General features: G+C 44.8%; 1 protein-coding gene across 2 annotated transcripts in view; it reads right to left on the reverse strand.

Annotated features, from left to right (window-relative positions):
* IKZF3 (IKAROS family zinc finger 3) overlaps positions 1 to 18,151 on the reverse strand; it is a 163,259-nt gene that overhangs the window by 54,634 nt on the left and 90,474 nt on the right. For both annotated transcript variants that reach the window (XM_063959752.1, XM_063959751.1), the window contains one exon: positions 13,193 to 13,327. In XM_063959752.1, the coding sequence (XP_063815822.1) occupies positions 13,193 to 13,327 (135 nt within the window). The remainder of the gene's footprint in view (positions 1 to 13,192; positions 13,328 to 18,151) is intronic.

Below are 18,151 nucleotides of genomic sequence, written 5' to 3' on the forward strand. Positions count from 1 at the left end.
CGACAGAGCCGAGATCTGTACTTTAATGGAGCCTAGACTCAGGCCCATATTCACTCCTGCTTGCAGGAAATGTAGAAATCGACCTAGTGGAAATTCCTCTGTTGGGGCCTTTTTGGCCTCGCACCATGCAACATATTTCCGCCACATGCGGTGATAATGCTTTGCCGTAACATCTTTCCTGGCTTTAATAAGCGCAGGAATGACTTCTTCCGGAATACCCTTTTCCTTCAGGATTCGGCGCTCAATCGCCATGCCGTCAAACGCAGCCGCGGTAAGTCTTGGAACAGACAGGGCCCCTGCTGAAGCAGGTCCTGTCTGAGCGGCAGAGGCCATGGGTCCTCTGATATCATTTCCTGAAGTTCCGGGTACCAAGCCCTTCTTGGCCAATCCGGAACCACGAGTATCGTTCTTACTCCTCGCCATCTTATTATTCTCAATACCTTTGGTATGAGAGGCAGAGTAGGGAACACATAAACCGACTGGTACACCCACGGTGTCACTAGAGCGTCCACAGCTATCGCCTGAGGGTCCCTTGACCTGGCGCAATATCTCTTTAGCTTTTTGCTGAGGCGGGACGCCATCATGTCCACCTGTGGCCTTTCCCAACGGTTTACCAACAGCAGGAAAACTTCTGGATGAAGTCCCCACTCTCCCGGGTGTAGGTCGTGTCTGCTGAGGAAGTTTGCTTCCCAGTTGTCCACTCCCGGAATGAACACTGCTGACAGTGCTAGTACGTGATTTTCCGCCCATCGGAGAATCCTTGTGGCTTCTGCCATTGCCATCCTGCTTCTTGTGCCGCCCTGTCGGGTCACATGGGCGACTGCCGTGATGTTGTCTGACTGTATCAGTACCGGCTGGTTTTGAAGCAGGGGTCTTGCCTGACTTAGGGCATTGTAAATGGCCCTCAGTTCCAGAATTTATATGTAGGGAAGTCTCCTGACTTGACCATAGGCCCTGGAAGTTTCTTCCCTGTGTGACTGCTCCGCAGCCTTGAAGGCTGGCATCCGTGGTCACCAGGACCCAGTCCTGTATGCCGCAACTGCGGCCCTCTAGAAGATGAGCACCCTGCATCCACCACAGTAGAGACACCCTGGTCCTTGGAGACAGGGTTATCATTTGATGCATTTGAAGATGCGATCCCGACCACTTATCTAAGAGGTCTCACTGGAAGGTCCTCGCATGGAACCTGCCGAATGGAATTGCTTCGTATGAAGCCACCATTTTTCCCAGGACTCGTGTGCAACGATGCACCGATACCCTTTTTGGTTTTAGGAGGTCTCTGACTAGAGATGACAGCTCCTTGGCTTTCTCCTGCGGGAGAAACACTTTTTTCTGTTCTGTGTCCAAAATCATCCCCCGGAACAGTAAGCGAGTGGAAGGAACCAGCTGTGACTTTGGAATGTTCAGAATCCAGCCATGCTGTTGTAGCACCTCCTGAGATAGTGCTACTCCGACCAGTAACTGCTCCCTGGACCTTGCCTTTATAAGGAGATCGTCCAAGTATGGGATAAATAAAAACTCCCTTTTTTTTGAAGGAGTATCATCATTTCTGCCATTACCTTGGTAAACACCCTCGGTGCCGTGGACAGTCCAAACGGTAGTGTCTGGAATTGGTACTGGCAATCCTGTACCACAATCTGAGGTACTCCTGGTGAGGAAGGTAAATAGGGACATGCAGGTAAGCATCCTTGATGTCCAGGGATACCATGTAATCCCCCTCGTCCAGGCTTGCAATAACCGCCCTGAGCGATTCCATCTTGAACTTTGTTATGTAAGTGTTCAAGGATTTCCATTTTAAAATGGGTCTCACCGAACCGGCTGGTTTCGGTACCACAAACAGTGTGGAATAGTAACCCCGTCCTTGTTGAAGTAGGGGCTCCTTGACTATCACCTGCTGGGAATACAGCTTGTGAATTGCCTCTAGCACAGCCTCCCTGCCTGAGGGAGTTGTCGGCAAGGCAGATTTGAGTAAACGGCGGGGGGGAGACGCCTCGACTTCCAGCTTGTACCCCTGAGATACTACTTGAAGGATCCAGGGATCCACCTGTGAGCGAGCCCACTGATCGCTGAAATTTTTGAGGTGGCCCCCCACCGTACCTGGCTACGCCTGTGGAGCCCCCGCGTCATGCGGTGGACTCAGAGGAAGCAGGGGAAGAATTTTGATTCTGGGAACTGGCTGCTGGTGCAGCTTTTTCCCTCTTCCCTCGTTTGACCCGCCTGCTTTTTTGAAGCCGAAAGGACTGTACCTGATAATACAGTGCGTTTCTTAGGCTGTGAGGAAACCTGAGGTAAAATATTTTCATCCCAGCTGTTGCTGTGGATACGAGGTCCCAGAGACCATCCCCAACCAATTCCTCACCCTTATAAGGCTCTATGTGCCTTTTAAAGTCAGCATCACCTGTCCAGTGTCGGGTCTCCAATACCCTCCTGACAGAATGGACATTGCAATAATTCAGGATGCCAGCCGGCAAAATATTCCTCTGTGCATCCCTCATATATAAGACGACGTCTTATGTTCGCAAAATAGTATCCCTGTTTGAAAAGGGGTACAGACCACGCTGCAGTAGTCTGCAGGTCTCAGTCTAGTACCTGAGTGTGTAATTACAGACTTCAGGATAGCCTCCTGCTATTTATCAGCAGGTACCTTCAAAGTGGCCGTATCCTAAGACGGCAGTGCCACCTTGACAAACGTGTGAGCGCCTTATCCACCCTAGGGGATATCTCCCAGCGTAACTTATCCTCTGGCGGGAAAGGGTACGCCATCAGTAACTTGTTAGAAATTACCAGTTTCTTATCGGGGAAACCCACGCTTTTTCACACTTCATTCACTCATTTGATGGGGGAACAAAACACTGTCTGCTTTTTCTCCCCACACATAAAACCCTTTGTTTTTAGTGGTACTTGGGTTAATGTCAGAAATGTGTAACACATTTTATATTGCCGGGATCATGTAACGGATGTTCCTAGTGGATTGTGTATATGTCTCAACCTCGTCGACACTGGAGTCAGACTCCGTGTCGACATCTGTGTCTGCCATCTGAGGGAGCGTTGATGGCCTTTGAGACGTCTGGGCAGGCGCGGGCTGAGAAGCCGGCTGTCCCATAGCTGTTACGTCATCCAGCCTTTTATGTAAGGAGTTGACACTGTCGGTTAATACCTTCCACCTATCCATCCACTCTGGTGTCGGCCCACAGGGGCGACATCTCATTTATCGGCATCTGCTCCGCCTCCACATAAGTCTCCTCATCAAACATGTCGACACAGCCGTACCGACACACCGCACACACACACAAGGAATGCTCCAATGAGGACAGGACCCACAAAAGCCCTTTGGGGGGACAGAGTGAGAGTATGCCAGCACACACCAGAGCGCTATATAATGCAGGGACTAACTGAGTTATGTCCCCTATAGCTGCTTTTATATAATTTATACTGCGCCTAAATTTAGTGCCCCCCCTCTCTGTTTTAACCCTGTTCTGTAGTGTAGACTGCAGGGGAGAGCCAGGGAGCTTCCCTCCAACGGAGCTGTGAGGGAAAAATGGCGCCAGTGTGCTGAGGAGATAGGCTCCGCCCCTTTTTCGCGGACTTTTCTCCCGCATTTTTATGGAATCTGGCAGGGGTTAATATACATCCATATAGCCCTGGGGGTTATATGTGATGTATTTTTGCCAGCCAAGGTGTTTATATTGCTGCTCAGGGCGCCCCCCCCCAGCGCCCTGCACCCTCAGTGACCGGAGTGTGTGGTGTGCATGAGGAGCAATGGCGCACAGCTGCAGTGCTGTGCGCTACCTTGGTGAAGACTGATGTCTTCTGCCGCCGTTTTTCCGGACCTCTTCTTGCTTCTGGCTCTGTAAGGGGGACGGCGGCGCGGCTCCGGGACCGAACACCAAGGACTGGGCCTGCGGTCGATCCCTCTGGAGCTAATGGTGTCCAGTAGCCTAAGAAGCCCAATCCGGCTGCAAGCAGGCGAGTTCGCTTCTTCTCCCCTTAGTCCCTCGCTGCAGTGAGCCTGTTGCCAGCAGGTCTCACTGAAAATAAAAAACCTAAATCTATACTTTCTTTCTAAGGGCTCAGGAGAGCCCCTAGTGTGCATCCAACCTCGGCCGGGCACAAGATCTAACTGAGGCTTGGAGGAGGGTCATAGTGGGAGGAGCCAGTGCACACCAGGTAGTCATAAATCTTTCTAGAGTGCCCAGCCTCCTTCGGAGCCCGCTATTCCCCATGGTCCTTACGGAGTTCCCAGCATCCACTAGGACGTTAGAGAAATAGAATTTCCAATAGTAATTTATCAAGCGCAAAATGTCCCATTAGAGGGCAGAACTGAATACCCCTTTCACATCTCCAATGCCGGATCCCACCCGGGAATTGGGAATTGGTCCTTCCCGAGTGGGATACGGCATTGGACCCTAACAGCAGGCTTCCCGACCCGGCAATATGCCAGGTCGGGTTGCCATAGCTGTGGGGGGGGGGGGCAGAGCCAGCAGCGGGGGCAGGGTGGAGCCGGTGCTGGAATATGAGCTCATCTACGCGCTGCCTCTCCCTGTGTAGTGAACCAGTCCCGTGTCGCATCGTCCCGGGATCCCGTTCACACTGCCACTGACCCAGTATTAAACCCGGGAATAACCCTTCTTATTACCCGGATTGAATTACTGGGTCAGGCGACCCGGGTATTCTCCATGGGCCCTTTCACATTGCACAGTGACTCGTGTCGACCTGGCAATATGCCGGGCCGATACCAGGTTATTTTTGCGATGTGAAGGGGTATAAGTAATCTGTGTCCTGTTTGGATAACGACATTTGCTGCCAATTTAATCTCACTGTATCTATAAATGTATTAACGTCATTTTCATTTGACCATATACTGTGGAGCCTGGTTGAAGAGTTTTAATTTTAGATCAGCATATGACATGATAATACAACTGCTAATCATATTAATGCTGCATGCTCATACATTATGAATCACAACATAGTTATAGAACACTGAGGAAAAATTGGACATTATTAACAAATACAGTTTTTAAGATTAATAACATAGGAGAAGCACAAGTGTAACTAGGAAACACTTATCTTAATAGTCCTCTCATGAAAACACACATTTTTAGAACCCTCCCAGGCGCCAATATATTAACGGACACATGGTCACAAAAATCACATGATGCAATATAACAAAATTACTGTGGGACCGATATTTTGCAAACTGATAAATTCTCTTTATGTACTGTAGCAGTACCACTCATGTATTTTTATTAGATTGTGTATGTGGTAGGAGCCTTCGCATTGTACTAATTTGCTCTTCACATGTATAAAAGACATCCAAGTCATATTCACTGAATACCATGTCACAAAAATGTTTGTATTTGTTTGTATTAATATTTGTATTTATCTGCATCTTAACTTTGCGTCATGATCCTTCTGACTTACACAGGGGAGATAACCTTTCAGACACCTCTTGCATAAAACCCAGAAGGATCGTGATGCCCCATTTCAGGCTCAGGGGATGGGGACCTTTTTAGAAAACAGTGTTGTGTTAGTCATGTATTTGAGGCTTGCCATGGCCAGTTACTGAGTCTTCTGATGCACATTCACTGGCCTTGGCAGCATAGTTGTAGCGGGCATTCTGATGCTGGATTGCCAGCCCGATGGTCACGACGGTAATCCAATGCTGTGTCTTCGGATGCATGCAGTGGATCTGAGAAATGCAAAAAGATCATACCTGCATCATTTACATACCTTCTCAGATCGGCTGCTACCGAAGACACAGCACCAATCACTGCTATGTCCAGTAGCGGATTTATGGGGAGGCGAACAAGGCGATTGCCTGACCTAGCACAGAGTCACAGCAATGCCCACTTACTGATGCTGTCTCCCCCCTCTGTCTCAAGCACCCGTAACTTTATCTAATTTTCTGCTACTTATCTGTTCCAATCTCTGGGCGAGGAGGCAGCAGCCCTCTCCTCCTCCCAGATTAATAATAAAGAAAAAAAGTTTGTATTACAGCACACAGGAATTGAATACATACAATTTTTTTACAACACAGATATGAATTCAAAATCAATGAATCACAATCACCAGCCAGTTTTCAATTTTACAGTGACATAATTCAAATAAAACCATTTAATACAGCATTATATCAATCTAGCAACAGGTGTAATGGATTTAATAGTGCTTTCCTTTCAGTTCACCAATTTGTAGCTTATTTGAATGCATGCATGTCATGTATCCACTTAGTATCAATTTGTTTCACACTGCATTCACTACTTATATATCAGAGCCAAAGTCAAAATAATCACTTTTATAGTTATTTTTTGTATTCAACATACAAATAAAAATCCAATATATAGACAAAGTGCACTAAGAATTTATCTGGCCATCTGGGGTGATCTATTCTCACCAATTCTTCACACTTTTCAGCTGCAGATAATCCTCCCCTCAGGATAGTGATGGATATATACTGAGAAGTGACAGGAAGACACCCAGGAGAGTGACGGACATGTACCGAGGAATGAAAAGAGGACACCCAGAATAGCGATAGACATATTCCGAGACGTGACGGGAGATAACCAGGATAGTAATGGGTATACACTGAGAAATGATAGACCACCCAGGATAGTGATGGACATATACTGAGAAGTGACAGCAGGACATCCAGGATAGTGATGGACATATACTGAGAAGTGACAGCAGGACATCCAGGATAGTGATGGACATATACTGAGAAGTGACAGCAGGACATCCAGGATAGTGATGGACATATACTGAGAAGTGACAGCAGGACAACTAGGATAGTGATGGACATATACTGAGAAGTGATAGAATGACACCCATTATGATGATGGACATACTGTTCACTGAGAAATTACAGGAGAAGACCCGGAATAATGATGGGCATACAAGAAGTGACAAAGGCACACCCAAGATAGTGGCAGACATATTTCAGAATTTATAAGAGCACACCGCCATTAGTGAAAGATATACACCAAGAAGATACAGAGCACAAGTGGATTGTGGGAGACAGACACTGGAAGAAACTGAAGCCCACAATAAAATAAAATGAAAAACTTCATACCTCCCAACGTTTCTCTTAATTTATGATTGCCGGCACCTGTGTTGAACAGGTTTATTGATAAGAAAGGTGTTTCAGCACAGGTGATGGCAATCATAGACTAAGAGGGAAGTCCAGGAGCAGAGCATTCTGTCCCTCCCGGAGAGGGTCATGTCGGGAGGTACAGTATGAAACTTAACTAATTACTTGAAGAAAGACACACTCCAGTGCAAATCTAACCTTCTGTACGTCATAGTCTGGCCTCTTTGATTAAGGAATACATTTCGATTACTTTCCTGAATACTGCCTATCTGCTCTATTTTTGTTTTCCTTTATGGCATATATAAAAAAATAATAATAATAATAATAATAATAATGATAACTATCCCAAAAATATACGCTGGTTAACCAACTCGGTTCACACGGAGGATAAAACACGAAACTTTATTTCAGTAAAACCCTAATACATTTTTCAAACCAGAAATCTATTTAAATCCAACCAGGGTACTTCAACAAGCAAAAAACCCACAAGCATCAAGCGGCTTAACTGGCTGATGCTCCCTGGACACAATTCATATATGAGCAGACTGCTGAGAACTCATAGCTGCCACACCAAGGTAATTACCACATCCTGAGCCTGGGCTGCAGCCTGTGAGTCAGCCCTGCTAATAACCCTTCCACACAGGTCTGGTACAGCAGGAGTTTTGGTTTACCGTGGAAAAAATACCTGCAGACTTTAACACTAGCAAATAACATTTCTGGTAACACATTTACCGTAAAAAAAAAGTGCTAAAACCATCAAGTAAATGGAGACGTTCAACTTGTAAAGTTCAGTTCATAATTTTCATAACAATATACACTATATAACATTACAACATAAAGCAGTCAACTGCACTACAAAAAATGGTTGCTGCATAGTTTTAGTGTTAGATGAATAGTGTATTGTAATAAGATAGTTTGAAAAGCTAACCTGGACAACCTGCGGATGTCCAGGTATTGTGAGATCAGACGTCCCAGCATAATCTGACAGCTTTAAGCTATACAATATTGCTGGGGCTGATAGTTCCTAGCACCTGGACAGCTCACTTTTCAAAACCCCTTGATTATGACTTATCAGTTTTCCCCCTAACACGGGTTCTCAACCACAATCCTAAACAGGTCTTATTTTGTGAATTTCTGACTGTTGAAACAGGAGGGATAATTACTGACCCAGAAAAAGAAATCCACATACCATGACCTGTTGATGGTAATTGGGAATTATGGATGAGAACCCCCAGACATACTACTCACGTGGAGTCTCATACACCCTTTAATTAAATCAAAACAGAAAGTAGACACTGGACTGATTCAGAGATGTACGCAAACCCGATTTTTCCACAGTTGTGTGATTAACAACTGTCTGCGCATGCGTCCAAGTTGCACTGGTCTTGCGAGCGTGGTCACAAAGACATACACATGCTACTGAGGAAGCTGGATGCACCAACGAAATGCGTTGAGCTATACGACCACCAGGACTCCTGTCTATCATCCTTTGGCAACAATTGGACACTTTATCCTATTTTGGAGAACACTGCACTTCTAGTAGCCAAACACCTCAATGGTATCCAAAGGACTGATTGCTCACTGTTTCAACTTCGGAAGGGACCACTGCTGCACATCTATATAAAGGTACACCCTGTCTGCATTTAAAGGACTACTGCAAAGTGACCTCTTATGGGGACTATCCTTTTATAAACAATTGGTACCCTAGTTTCGGACCACCACGGAAACCATCTCGTAAATAAATTTTGTTGTCCATGCAGTGATATATAAATCTTCAAATCAAGGGAGAGTCCTAGCTAGATAAGGAATTAACTCAATACTGTCCTGAGTGTTCTTTCTCATTGAAATTATACACTGTGAGATTTTTTTATATCTATATGAAATCTTAATATCTTGAAATCGTAATTTTTTTTTGAATTGTGAATTTTAATAAATATGTGAACACAAAAATACCGGTATATATCTATCGAATTTTTTAAACAGCGAGCGCTGGTATCCACCATATTTTCTTTGTTTGCATATTCGGTGTATTGACTATCCCCCTACCAGCTGCTGCTGACAGCGCACTTGGAAATACTTATTTTCTATTTTGTGGTCACAAAGAGGATTTATTAACGAAGTGATTGACGGTCATGGAGCATTTGTGGGTGGTAACAGAGAGTGGCAGCAAAAATGCAGGAGTGTCCAGACCATTTGGGGGGGGGGGGAATTGTTTGTGGCTGCGACTGTGATCCCATACACAACAGCAATGTTTTCTTACGGCAATGCTACATGACCGTTGGTCTGCTTGGATCTTTGAGAATCAACTGATATGTGACAGACACTGTTTTTCGTATGCAGCTGAGACTTGCAATGAAAGCGGTGGGCATCTTAATACAAATCCAGCAGCAGCGACAGTAGCAAGTTTTTGCACAATGCTGTGTACACATTTGCAGTGCGAATGCATTTGCGTATCTCTGAGGCAGGGGCACTGTGGCTTTTACATCCTGCTTCAATTACATTGTTTTAAGTGTGGATATAAAAGTATTTAATTGAGTAAAATGTGTCTAGATGGAATAAAGTGTCTCATTAAATATATATATATATATATATATATATATATATATATATAGCTTCTGATGCAAGCAGGAAAATGCATTCAACATACAATTATACATTTTTTTTTATACAAAACTGCCCAGACATTAGAGTAATGAAAATGTTGGATATGACATGGGTATGTTCTTGCAGAAGTGCCCATAGGTTGACATTTTTCAGACTGAAACCTTCTCTGTGTGGTTTTGTGGGAAACAATATACTTCTTTTTAAAGGTATTTAGTCGTTAGAAGGCACTGCAGACCGAACATCTAATCTAGGACACCCACCCAAGATAGGTGCTGTTGTGGCAACCTGCAGGGAGTGGGTGGCAATGTATGAAACATGAGCACCACACCAACAGTAGATGAGGGGATGCGAGTGGCTTGTGGCCGGAAGAGCTGATGCTGCAAAAACAGGACAGGCAAATGATTTACGCTAATAGGGAAAGCGAACATCCCTGGTCAAGTAGCATTTTAAAATAATAATTTTATCATACTCTAGTCTTCAAATTCTTCAGTGTATTAATTGTTTTAGTTGTAGTTATTAATTGCTCACTCAACAAATCAATCAGATTGCAGCACTGTGACCGTACCCACACCCAACCTTTTAAATATGCTACTCTCATAAGTGACAACCGTATGAATGAATATAAGTACAACTATACCTAAAATACTATCACTTGTGTATAAATGAAATTATATATATATATATACCATAGTTATGCCTTGTACGTGATTGCCCCTTTAAAAAATGTCCGGACTCGGGCGGCATTACATCCCGTCCAATGTGTGAAGATGTCCAGTGCACAATAGCGGTAGTCTTTTTTGATTTCTCAATACAGCATCAATATTGTCCTTGTATTAGGTAGTGCAGCTCCCAGCAATCAGGTTTTCCTCCTGTGTTAATTTCCGAACAGTTGTACAAGAAGGGGCTCACAATGGTAAAAGTATCTTTAGCACAAGTTTAATTCACACACCAAACAAGGATTACAAACACATATAATGTGTACATATTTAAAACAGGGCATGCAGCACACTTATTGACTCTCACTCCCCACAATGGAAGTCATGGTAGATGCTAGTGGGATAAAGGACCTCTGACGTTAGGCGGGAGAAGCAAGGCCGGTGGGATAGTACTTTCACTATCCACATTAACAACTACTCCCTTTAGTAATCTAGTGGCGAAGCGATCTACCGAGCCCGAAAGGGTACATTTAAGGTTCCATGTTCTGACCTTGCTCCTGCCCCCTCTTGTAGCGGTTCACGTGGTGGTGACGTCAGAGGTCCTTCGGCCAACTAAGATTTAGCCATAACCATGGAGTCCCAGCTCACCCAATGACAAAGTCCAACATGCTGGACTTGTCTAAAGGCAAGTGGTACATGCACAGTAACCCGGGAACCAAATAGAGATTTGAAAATGGGAGAATCCATCTAAGACCCGCGAAATTAGGTACTGGAGCGCAGGACTTCATTGTGGGGAGTAAGCCACGATATCTGTGCTGCAAGCACTGTTTTAAAGATTTGCACTGTACGTGTTTTTGGGATTTGGTCTGAAGATCGACACTGTCTAGGTCGACAATGTTTAGGTCGGCCACTATAGGTCGACAGTCACTAGGTCAACAGGGTTTCTAGGTCGACATGTTCTAGGGCGACAGGTCAAAAGGTTGACATGAGTTTTTTTAAAAAAAAATCTTTTTTTGAACTTTTTCATACTCAACGATCCACGCGGACTACAATTGGAACAATAATCTGCCCGAAGCATGGCGAGCGAAGCGAGCCACGCGAGGGGACACGGTGCCCTAATTCGGCTTCCCGGTCACTGTACACAGAAAACGACACAACCCCCCCCCCCCAAGAAAACTCATGTCGACCTTTTGACCTGTCGACCTAGCACATGTCGACCTAGAAACCCTGTCGACCTTCCAACCCTGTCGACCTAGTGACTGTCGACCTATAGTGGTCGACCTAAACATTGTTGACCTAGACACTGTCGATTTGATGATCCACACCCGTGTTTTTAATCTTTTTTTAGTGTGCAAATGAAACTTGTGCTAAAGGTACTTTGATCATTTGGGGTTTAAATTGGCGTGGGAGCTGGGGGGAAGGTGCAGGGGGGGGGGGGGGCGAGTGATGGGAGCAATGTTATCGTCTAGTGATCGTCTGGTGTCTGTTGTTTGTCCGTGACCTCTCCCTCTTTCTAGCACCTAATATATAGAAATCTCCAGGAATGACCGAGCAACTGCCATTGTTTGTCTGCATGTGTGTGAGAGGCATTGAATGGGAGCAGTTTTTGGAAGGCATGCTGTTCCTTGTAGTGCCAATGGGAGATCCTGGGAGTGGCTCCCAGGTAAGTTAGCTCTCTGTCTGGATGTGTTTTAGTAATAGCCTTTATCATGAGGCCTACTGTGACAAATTACATGGCCCTATGTGGGCACTGCTATTAGGTAGTGTTAGGACTGCTGATATCAGAGAAGCCGTGAAGTCGCTCAGCAGCTAAACATGCGTTTGCAAACATGTGTGACCAATTCTCTGAATTCCTATTACCAGATAGGTTCAGGTATGGTTACAGGTTATTTTTAGTGTGCTGGGGGGTAATTTAGGGGTGGGGATTTGCACCCCCTCCCCTGTCTGTTGTTTGTCTGTGACCCCTCCCTCTTTCTAGCACCTGATATATAATTATCTCCAGGAATGACCTAGCAACTGTCATTGTCTGTAAAGACAGAAGAATGCAAGCATTCACTACTGGAGTATAGAGACAAGTGCTAGTACAAACACTTTACTACAGAGTGTATTAGGCTCTAATTTTGGGCCTGGTTTATTCAACTTTTTAATGTATCTGAAAATGTACATTTGTAGCTAACATATTTCACATCTCAAAATACAGTAATATGAACATTAAGCCCCTGATCCACCTCTCCAAGCACAAAGGCTTGCAAGTTCATGATACATAAAATTGTAAATATAGATACAAGTTGTATGCATGTGCGATATAACAATTTTACACAAAGATGCATCTTTATATTGAACAACTTGCACTTTCACGCAATTCTACATCAAGTCCTTATCCACTAGAGTCCACAAGAGTGAACTTTTCCTCTATGATAAACTAGTTACCAGACCGTCAAAATGACGGAACAACATAACAGCAATTTCAGTGCCGGTGGCTGTGCGCGTCTGAAAAGACCTGACTTGAATTGCTCCATCAGGAGCCATCTAGTGGCCGCCAGCATGCAAAACACTTGAATTCCCTCCATAAAGGCGAGGAGCAGCGTTAGCCTTTTATTATATAAAATATGCTATATCAGTATTTCTAATACAGCAGCTGAAATGCGATGTCATATACTTGTTGCATCACTACTTATCATTTTGAACAACATAATCTACAAAAGCAATAGATAAAATTAAAACACAACAGCTACGACCTAAAACAAAGATAATTTGGGTGTAGTTATCACCAAGAGTTATGCTAGTTAAACAAATACAGTACAAGAGTTTATCTGCTGCACAGTGAGACACACAATTGCTCACTTACCACTACTGTCCTCTCCTTGAATATCCACCTGCTTCATGCCCTCTGACTGTGACCCATCCTCCGCCTTACAGTGCTGGTATACACCAACGTGCAAGTCTGTTTCCGAGACTCTCTTTGAAGAGGAGACACTGAGATCTGAAAAAAAACAGAAACTCGCTCACTGCCTGTACAGTATGATAAGAAACTGCAGTACAGTCTGAACTCCGTTTACTAAATAAAATAAGGTGAGATTCAGCACGGAAACAAAAGTTGCGTAGGCACTCCAGATGGTCAGCTGTACTGAAAACAGTATAGGCAGACACCCTGTGTGCCCACACTTACTTAATACTACTTAGCTAATGATTTTTTAATTCAAAACCATTCATAAAATATATATATATATATATATATATACTTCACTCGTGCTGCAAATATTTACGTTCTCTGCCTGAAAAGCTCCATATCTGTGCTCAGTATGCTGCAAATATCTACGTTCTCTGCCTGAAAAGCTCCATATCTGTGCTCAGTGTGCTGCAAATATCTGTGCTCAGTGTGCTGCATTGTGGGGACCACCAGTATATAATTAGAGTAGTACAGTACAGTAGGCCATTGCTGTATCTTGCAGCTCCGTGCCAGACTCAGTTCTAGACAGTATCCTGATAATCAGTGCTCAATATCTGCTGCATTGTTGTGTGACCAGTATATTTATATATATAGTAGTACAGTGCAGCATTTTGGTGACCACCAGTATAGTAGTACAGTACAATAGGCCATTACTGTATCTTGCAGCTCCGTGTCACTTCAAGTATCCATATCTGTGCTGCATTGTTGTGAGCAGTATGTATACATATACTAGTACAGTTCAGCATTTTGGTGACCACCAGTATATAGTTGTACAGTACAGTAGGCCATTGCTGTATCTTGCAGCTCCGTGTCACTTCAAGTATCCATATCTGTTCTGCATTGTTGTGAGCAGTATATATATATATAGTAGTACAGTGCAGCATTTTGGTGACCAACAGTATATAGTTGTACAGTACAGTAGGGCATTGCTGTATCTTGCAGCTCCGTGTGACTTCAAGTATCCATATCTGTGCTGCATCGTTGTGAGCAGTATATATATAGTAGTACAGTGCAACATTTTGGTGACCACCAGTATATATAGAAGTACAGTGCAGCATTTTGGTGACCAACAGTATATAGTTGTACAGTACAGTAGGCCACTGCTGTATCTTGCAGCTCCAAGGTGTCACTTCAAGTATCCATATCTGTGCTGCATTGTTGTGAGCAGTATATGTAGTAGTACAATGCAGCATTTTGGTGGCCAACAGTATATAGTTGTACAGTACAGTAGGCCATTGCTATTGATATAATAATATTACTGGCATATAATTCCACACATTAAAAAATGGAGAACAAAAATGTGGAGGGTGAAATAGGGAAAGATCAAGATCCACTTCCACCTAGTGCTGAAGCTGCTGCCACTAGTCATGGCAGAGACGATGAAATGCCATTAACGTCGTCTGCCAAGGCCGATGCCCAAAGTCATAGTAGAGAGCATGTAAAATCCAAAACACAAAAGTTCAGTAAAATGACCCAAAAATCTAAATTAAAAGCGTCTGAGGAGAAGCGTAAACTTGCCAATATGCCATTTACGACACGGAGTGGCAAGGAACGGCTGAGGCCCTGGCCTATGTTCATGGCTAGTGGTTCAGCTTCACATGAGGATGGAAGCACTCATCCTCTCGCTAGAAAAATTAAAAGAGTTACTGTAAGCTGGCAAAAGCACAGCAAAGAACTGTGCGTTCTTCTAAATCACAAATCCCCAAGGAGAGTCTAATTGTGTCGGCGGTTGCGATGCCTGACCTTCCCAACACTGGACGGGAAGAGGTGGCTCCTTCCACCAATGGCACGCCCCCTGCAAGTGCTGGAAGGAGCACCCACAGTCCAGTTCCTGATAGACAAATTGAAGATGTCACTGTTGAAGTACACCAGGATGAGGAAATTGACAAGAAGGATTCTGATGGTGAGGTGGTTTGTTTAAGTCAGGCACCCAGGGAGACACCTGTTGTCCGTGGGATGAATATGGCCATTGACATGCCTGGTCAAATTACAAAAAAAATCACCTCTTCGGTGTGGAATTATTTTAACAGAAATGCGGACAACAGGTGTCAAGCTGTGTGTTGCCTTTGTCAAGCTGTAATAAGTAGGGGTAAGGATGTTAACCACCTAGGAACATCCTCCCTTATACGTCACCTGGAGCGCATTCATCAGAAGTCATTGACAAGGTCAAAAACTTTTGGTGACAGCGGAAGCAGTCCACTGACGACAACTAAATCCCTTCTTCCTCTTGTACCCAAGCTCCTGCAAACCACACCACCAACTCCCTTAATGTCAATTTCCTCCTTAGACAGGAACGCTAATAGTCCTGCAGGCCATGTCACTGGCAAGTCTGACGAGTCTTCTCCTAACTGGGATTCCTCTGATGGATCCTTGAGTGTAACGCCTACTGCTGCTGGTGCTGCTGTTGTTGCTACTGGGAGTCGATCGTCATTCCAGAGGGGAAGTCGGAAGACCACTTTTACTACTTCCAGTAAGCAATTGACTGTACAACAGTCCTTTGCGAGAAAGATGAAATATCACAGCAGTCATCCTGTTGCAAAGCGGATAACTCAGGCCTTGGCAGCTGTGTTGGTGTTAGACGTGTGTCCGGTATCCACCGTTAATTCACAGGGACTTAGAGAATTTCTTGAGGTAGTGTGTCCCCGGTACCAAATACCATCTAGGTTCCACTTCTCTAGGCAGGCGATACCGAGAATGTACATAGACGTCAGAAAAAGACACACCAGTGTCCTAAAAAATGCAGTTGTACCCAATGTCCACTTAACCACGGACATGTGGACAAGTGGAGCAGGGCAGACTCAGGACTATATGACTGTGACAGCCCACTGGGTAGATGTATTGCCTCCCGCAGCAACAACAGCAGTAGCAGCATCTCGCAAATGCCAACTCGTTCCTAGGCAGGCTATACTTTGTATCACCGCTTTCCATAAGAGGCACACAGCTGACAACCTCTTACGGAAACTGAGGAACATCATCGCAGATTGGCTTACTCCAATTGGAGTCTCCTAGGGATTTGTGACATCGGACAACGCCACCAATATTGTGCGTGCGTTACATGTGGGCAAATTCCAGCACGTCCCATGTTTTGCACATACAATTAATTTAGTGGTGCAGAATTTTTTTTTAAATGACAGGGGCGTGCAAGAGATGCTGTCGGTGGCCCGAAGAATTGCGGGCCACTTTTGGCATTCAGCCACCGTGTGCCGAAGACTGGAGCACCAGCAAACACTGCTGAACCTGCCCCTCCATCAGTTGAAGCAAGAGGTGGTAACGAGGTGGAATTCAACCCTCTATATGCTTTAGAGGATGGAGGAACAGCAAAAGGCCATTCAAGCCTATACATCTGCCTACGATATAGGCAAAGGAGGGGGAATACACCTGACTCAAGCGCATTGGAGAATGATTTCAACGTTGTGCAAGGTTCTGCAACCCTTTGAACTTGCCACACGTGAAGTCAGTTCAGACACTGCCAGACTGAGTCAGGTCATTCCCCTCATCAGGCGTTTGCAGAAGCAGCTGGAGCGATTGAAGGAGGAGCTAAAACGGAGCGTTTCCGCTAAGCATGTGGGACTTGTGGATGGAGCCCTTAATTCGCTTAACCAGGATTCACGGGTGGTCAATCTGTTGAAATCAGAGCACTGCATTTTGGCCACCGTGCTCGATCCTAGGTTTAAAGCCTACGTTGTATCTCTCTTTCCGGCAGACACAAGTCTGCAGAGGTTCAAAGACCTGCTGGTGAGAAAATTGTCAACTCAAGCGGAACGTGATCCGTCAACAGCTCCTCTTTCACATTCTCCCGCAACTGGGTCTGCGAGGAAAAGGATAAGAATTCCGAGCCCACCCGCTGGCAGTGATGCAGGGCAGTCAGGAGCGAGTGCTGACATCTGGTCCGACCTGAAGGACCTGACAACGATTACTGACATGTCGTCTACTGTCACTGCATATGATTCTGTCACCATTGAAAGAATGGTGGAGGATTATATGAGTGACCGCATCCAAGTAGGCACATCAGACAGTCTGTACGTATACGGGCAGGAAAAAGAGGCAATTTGGAGGCCCTTGCACAAACTGGCTTTATTTTACCTAAGTTGCCCCCCCTCCAGTGTGTACCCCAAAAGAATGTTTAGTGCAGCCGGTCACCTTGTCAGCGATCTGCGTACGAGGTTACTTCCACAAAATGTGGAGAAGATGATGTTCATCAAAATGAATTATAATCAATTCCTCCGTGGAGACATTCACCAGCAATTGCCTCCAGAAAGTACACAGGGACCTGTGATGGTAGATTCCAGTGGGGACGAATTAATACTCTGTGAGGAGGGAGATGTACACAGTGAAAGGGGTGAGGAATCGGAGGATGATGATGAGGTGGACATCTTGCCTCTGTAGAGCCAGTTTGAGCAAGGAGAGATTGATTGCTTCTTTTTTTGGTGGGGGCCCAAACCAACCAGTCATTTCAGTCGTGTGGCAGACCCTGTGGCTGAAATTATGGGTTTGTTAAAGTGTGCAAGTCCTGTTTATACAACATAAGGGTGGGTGGGAGGGCCCAAGGACAATTCCATCTTGCACATCTTTTTTTATTTATTTATCTTTGCATCATGTGATGTTTGGGGCCAATTTTTTAAAGTGCCATCCTGTCTGACACTGCAGTGCCACTCCTAGATGGGCCAGGTGTTTGTGCCGGTCACTTGTGTCGCTTAGCTTAGTCATCCAGCAACCTCGGTGCAAATTTTAGGACTAAAAATAGTATTGTGAGGTGTGAGGTGTTCAGAATAGACTGGAAATGAGTGGAAATTATGGTTATTGAGGTTAATAATACTATAGGATCAAAATGACCCCCAAATTCTATGATTTAAGCTG

The sequence above is a fragment of the Pseudophryne corroboree genome, chromosome 3, assembly GCF_028390025.1.
Source record: "Pseudophryne corroboree isolate aPseCor3 chromosome 3, aPseCor3.hap2, whole genome shotgun sequence".
NCBI classification, from domain to species: Eukaryota; Metazoa; Chordata; class Amphibia; order Anura; family Myobatrachidae; genus Pseudophryne; species Pseudophryne corroboree.